Source organism: Colobus angolensis, unplaced genomic scaffold (genome assembly GCF_000951035.1).
Source record: "Colobus angolensis palliatus isolate OR3802 unplaced genomic scaffold, Cang.pa_1.0 Scaffold408, whole genome shotgun sequence".
Lineage (NCBI taxonomy): Eukaryota > Metazoa > Chordata > Mammalia > Primates > Cercopithecidae > Colobus > Colobus angolensis.
Window position 1 is genome coordinate 129,969 of NW_012117466.1, and position 5,918 is coordinate 135,886.

General features: G+C 41.0%; 1 protein-coding gene across 1 annotated transcript in view; it reads right to left on the reverse strand.

Annotated features, from left to right (window-relative positions):
- LOC105521731 (putative ankyrin repeat domain-containing protein 20A5) overlaps window positions 1–5,453 on the reverse strand; it is a 10,343-nt gene extending 4,890 nt beyond the window's left edge. Inside the window, exons 1-3 of the mRNA XM_011956027.1 lie at window positions 4,952–5,453; window positions 493–607; window positions 157–330 (exon numbers count right to left, since the gene is read on the reverse strand). Coding sequence (XP_011811417.1) covers window positions 157–330; window positions 493–607; window positions 4,952–5,154 — 492 coding nt within the window. The 5' untranslated portion in view covers window positions 5,155–5,453. The remainder of the gene's footprint in view (window positions 1–156; window positions 331–492; window positions 608–4,951) is intronic.
- Window positions 5,454–5,918: the final 465 nt, after the last annotated feature.

The following is a 5,918-nucleotide window of genomic DNA, read 5'->3' on the forward strand; positions in this document are numbered from 1 at the left end:
ATTTAAAACAAAATCTTACACAATTAAGTTATTTCAAAATAACTCAATTTATATTTGCATTCAGGGAATGGTTGAGCTTCCAGATATAAAAAATTGACCCTTACCTATGTCAATGTTAAAACCAATATTTTGGAAAGAAAGTTGATTGAACTATACCTTGTCCAGTGCTTCAATAATTGCACCATGGGAAAGTAGTTTTTCTGCCAGTGAGGTACTCTCACTGTACACAGCGTAATGGAGAGCAGTGTTGCTGTAGATATCCTTAAGGTTTGGATTGGCACCATTTTCCAGCAAAATAACGGCACAAGCCTCTTCCTGGCAATGGACAGCCTGTCCGTATTAGACCAAGAAACAGATTGTAAATTCTAAGAATTCAAAATACACATTCCACAGGTTTCACCAACTAGTTACATTTAAATGAGATCAATTCATTTTAATTCTATATATGTAAATCAAATCCATGTCATGCTGAAAGAGTTGGCTCTAATATACCTGTATCAAAGGTGTCCTGTTTTCTTTGTCACAGATATCAATCTGGCATTTTCTGTTAACCAGGAGAGTGACCACTTTCGCATGGCCGCTGGCACAGGCCAAATGTAGAGCAGTTCTACAAGAGCAAGAGGACTTTTAGGAAACTGTAGTGCAACATCTCAAAACACACCATCATTCATGTCATTGTAAAAACTGAATAGCATGTTTTTCCTCTACCTTCAAAACAAATACTTAATTTTTTTGAAGAAAGTGCAATACTTACTAGCTCTTATTGCTCACTGCCTTAATGACAACAGCAGCCTATTTGAATAGAAAGAGCTCCGTTTGTAGATTCAGTTCAACTAGGGCTTGAGTCCTACTTTAAATCCTGTCCCTTACCAACTATTGCTTAGCCTTTCTGTGCCTCAACTTCTTCATTAATAAAGAAGACATTAGTATCTATCGTGATGCTTCAATGAGAAGCTATGTAAAGTATTTAGAATAGTTCTTACAGCAGCTCAATAATTGTAAGATTTTTGTTTTTTGAGACAAAGTCTCACTCTTTTGCCCAGGCTGGAGTGCAATGATGTAACTATGCCTGGAACTCCCGGGCTCAAGTGATCCTCCATCCCCAGTCTCCTGAGTAGCTGGGATAAGAGACGTGCACTAGCATGCCCAGCTATTTATTTTAAAATAAGTAAGAACTTCACTTCGTTGCCCAGGCTGGCCTCAAACTCCTGGCATCAAACAATCTTCTCACCTCAGACTCCAAATGTTCTGGGATTACAGGTGTGAGCCACTGCACCCAGTTAGATATAACAATTGTTAGTATTACTACTACTTAACAAAAACATTTTAATTAGGTAGAATGATACAAATATACCTACTTTGCAGGACGGCTTAATGAGTAGGTCACAGTTTAACACCTCCGACATTGGAATGCCACTTATAATTCATGATTTTTTATAACTCTAATTGGTAACATTTTAAAAATTATCTTATTGATATATAAAATAGTGGGGCATCACACAATCCATGAGACCTTGCATTAAGTAGAATGCGGTAACTCAGCACTAGGGCAGTTCCAGGCATGTAACTGAAACAAATACATTTTAGTTCTTAAAGGGACTATGGGGAAAGAGCACTGAAATAACAATCATGCATTTTCTAAACAAATTAATTCTTTGATTTTCAAAGAACTTGAAGTCAAAGGAAACTCACGATTCAAATGAATTCATATGGCTCATTTTATTCAATACTTATACTTACAGAATATATGCAAATAAGACTTTCTAATGAATAATACTAGGATTTAAGACTAACAAACATTTGAAAGGGCAATTAAAGCTTATCTTCTATCATTTTCTAACTTCAGAAATGCTTTTGCTTGAAAGGTGGGAGATAAAGTTTCAAGGAGGTGAAGTCCCAATATTCCTATTGTAAATCTCTCAACTTGTGCAGGCAGGGCAGGTAAACATGCAGTTTTTAAGGATGGAAGGGTCCTGAGAGATAATGGAGCATGTCTGCTACATAACAGGTACTCAGGTTATGCTTGATACATAAATGGAATGAAATAATGGATAAATATAGCTGGGGAGTTCGGTATTTTTAAATAAACTCCTGTAAAGCAATATTTTTGCAATAGTAAGTATTTGTATGTGTTATCTTTATTTTTAAAGAATACAATTGAAATGAAATGATTAATCTACCATTGTTTGAATAAGTGGAATGAGTATATAAGAAAAACATGTGCATAATAAAATATATAGATAATAAAATCTGGAAACACAGATACAGACATTCCCTTTTTACTTCTGAAGAGGCTAAACATTCAAAGAAGATAACAATACACCCAATAATGATAAAAAGTAGAAAGCAAGAAATTATTTTTATTAGTGCAAGATGCATATTTCTCTCTTCCCAAGGATTATTCCATTAATAGTAAACTTTTACTGGAAGTTTTGTACATGCTCACTGCAGCAATCACAGATAAGAAAAAGGAAAAAAAACTTTATTTAAAATGCAAATACTTGCAGGGCGTGGTGGCTCACGCCTGTAATTCCAGCACTTTGGGAGGCCAAGACCGGTGGATCATGAGATCAGGAGATCGAGACCATCCTGGCTAACTCGGTGAAACCCCATCTCTACTCAAAATATAAAAAATTTGTCAGGCGTGGTGGCAGGCGCCGATACTCCCAGCTACTCAGGAGGCTGAGGCAGGAGAATGACATGAACACGGGAGGTGGAGCTTGCAGTGAGCCAAGATTAGGCCACTGCACTCCAGCCTGGGTGACACAGTGAGACTCCATCTCAAAATAAAAAAAAAATTAAAAAAAAATGCTCAGAAATTACAAATTTTATCATATTTTGTACATTTTCTTTGCTAAAACAAGATCATAGTATCCTTGCGTATGTATAATTTAACTATTTTTTTTTCCTTTCTGGTTATAACCAAATACATCTTCACACATCAACTTACTTCTATACCTATTGCCACCTTCAATGGTCACATGTTATTCCATCCTATGGATGCAACTGAAATTTATTTATAGGATCCATTCTCTGGGTTCTTTTAAAAATAAGAGCTGTGAAAACTAATGTGCATGTATCTTTATTTCCTAAGGGCATTTTAGTATAATGGAATTGATGAGTAAAGGGCATACACATTTTTAAAATGTAGTACTTACCACCAAATTATCTATCTGAAAAGTAATCAGCAACTTAAACTTTTAAGTAGCAGTATAAAACATCCTCACAAGTATTGTGGATAGAAAACTGTTTGATTCCTCTTTTAAATTCTTATACCAGAAATGAAAAGGATTTTTTCCTATATACATAAGTAACTTGTAAATCTGGAGAAAGGTACTTGGCCTACTTTTAGAGTGTTTGATGATTTGATTTGAAAGAATTCCCTGTAAAATGAAGATGTACTTTTCATCGAATATGTATATATAACTTTTCATCTAATGTGTATATATAACTGATATATATAACGTATTATATCTGTGGTATATATGTGGTATACATATCAGTAATATCTGTATCTTATCATATATAATCAACAACATAGGCTGGGTGTGGTGGCTCACACCTGTAATCCCAGCATTTTGGGAGGCCAAGGCAGGCAGATCACTTGAGGTCAGGAGTTCGAGACCAGCCTGGCCAACATGGTGAAAGCCCCTCTCTACTAAAAATACAAAAATTAGCCAGGCATGCTGGCACCTGCCTGTAATCCCAGCTACTTGGGAGGCTGAGGGTGGAGAATTGCTTGAACCCAGGAGGCCGAGGTTGCAGTGAACCAGGATTGTGCCACTGGACACCAGCCTGAGCAAAGAAGGGAGACTCCAACTCAAAAGAAAGATAATAATAAAGAATATAATGAATTCCCTATAAAACAAAAACATACTTTTCATCTGAAAAAAAATATGTATAATATAGTAAATATTTCAAGTAAGCTCTCTTTTATTTTGTTAACTTTTTTTCTGAAACACAGTCAGTTTTAATTTTTAGTTTGCTAAATCAACCTTCAGAATGTCTGCTTACGAGGTCATTCTTAGGGAGGCGTTTGTCAAAATGTACCTGTAAAATAAGCGTTTGTGTTTTCTTCTGGTACTTCACTCATTTACACATGTAAAAATTTCAGTCTGTATTCCATCAGGAACTCATGTTTTTGACACAAAATTTCATTAGTTTTCTTCAAACAGCAGGCATTTTTTCATTAATAACTCATCCTTTCCTACTCATCAATCCTTACGTATATCTTACACAATTTCAGTGTTTCTGGGTTTCCTATTCTGTTCCATGCATCTGTCTTTTCAGCTGTTAGTAAACAATTAATTTTAGAAATTAATAGCATATATTGTTATCTCGAGGAGCAAGTGTGGTTTCACTTGGTTATGAGATTTTTAAAACGTCATCACAATAGTGAAAGACAGCAGGAGTCACACAACAATGTTAAAACCTTGAAATTTTCATTCGGTCTATGTAAAACTGACAAACAGAGAAAGAGCTCACATTTTGAGAAAAATGTCCCCTTCCATTCAAGAACACAGAACTCACCTCCCACTTCCAAGTTGCTCTCTAAGAACCTTCAATAAAGAACCTACCTACACAGGTGGATACAGATATAAAACGGACAGATTTATCTGAGACCCTCTCACCTACCAAAAATCACTCAAGGTATTTTTGATAGGGGAATGAGTTCTCTCTTTAGGCACCTCCTATAATGTATACAAACCATGTTTTAAAGGTGTTCATTAAAAATAACAACACCGTATATGCTTTGTGAGTTAAATCACTCAAATTCTCCATCAACTGCTCCAGCCAGGGAATTATGAGGGATGGAAAACAGCTGAGGGTCCATTTGACTTCGCCGCTCAGAGGGTGCCCAGTGCCCTCCAAGGCCCTGTCCCAGGGGCTGTGGGGAAGCTGGGCCTGGGGACCCCCTCCCACCCCGGACTGAGCCTCCCCTCCCCGCTACCTGTGCTGCTTGTCCAGGGCATCCAGGTCTCCACTCCTGCGCACCAGGCAGTGCTCCACTTCCCTGGCGTCACCCTTGACAGCAGCCCTGTGGATCTTCTGCAGTTCGGAGTCCCATATTCGGTACCCGGAACCCGTGTAGACATGGTCTATGGATCCCAGGACCGTCTGGCCCCTGTGGCTCCGGAAGCCAAACAACTTCATGGTAGTGACTTCTCAGACCCCCAACCACCAATCAGCTCTTGAGTGGGGGCAGCTCCCTGTCACCTTTTCACCACCCCCACCCGCCCGCCGACCCAGCCCCAAATCCCCTATCCAACCCCAAGTCTGGATCCAATCCCAAATCCGTGATCCAAACCCCAGTTCGCGGATCCAAATCTATAATGTATTCCAAAATCAGAGATCCAGCCTGGTCCACCACAGCCTTCAACAGCAACACTCGCAGCCTCCGACCTCTCAGACAGAGTGAGCCTTGCAAAACCATTGGACGCCGCCTGCACCGCAGTGGCCAACCGGCTTCCGGAAGCCACTCCCTGGCTGTGCACATGGGCAGGTGGGGCTGCAGCTCCAGGCGGGCGCCACTGGGCTCGCGGGTTCTCCTGGGCTCTCCCGCGTGGCCCCAGGATCCTAGGCATGCCACCAGCCAGGTCTGAGAAGGGGGACTTGCATGGCCTTGCGGCTGGCCCCGCTCCTCCTAGGAAGGGAGATTGGGTGCTGACAAGGGCACTCCAATCCAGGCCTCGGCGATCCAGTGCCCCCAGCTGCTGCCACGCCCCGCCCCCCGGCGGCTGGTGGCCCCTGATCACTGGGGCCTGGAGGACCCAGGACCCCACGATCCGCAGACCCTAGCCACCACCACGCACCCCACCAGTACCCAGGCCCCCACAATCCGGGGCCCCCATCTGCCACCATGCCCCGCCACCCATCGGCTAGTGGTCCCCAATTGCCGGGTCCCCCAGCCACCGCCA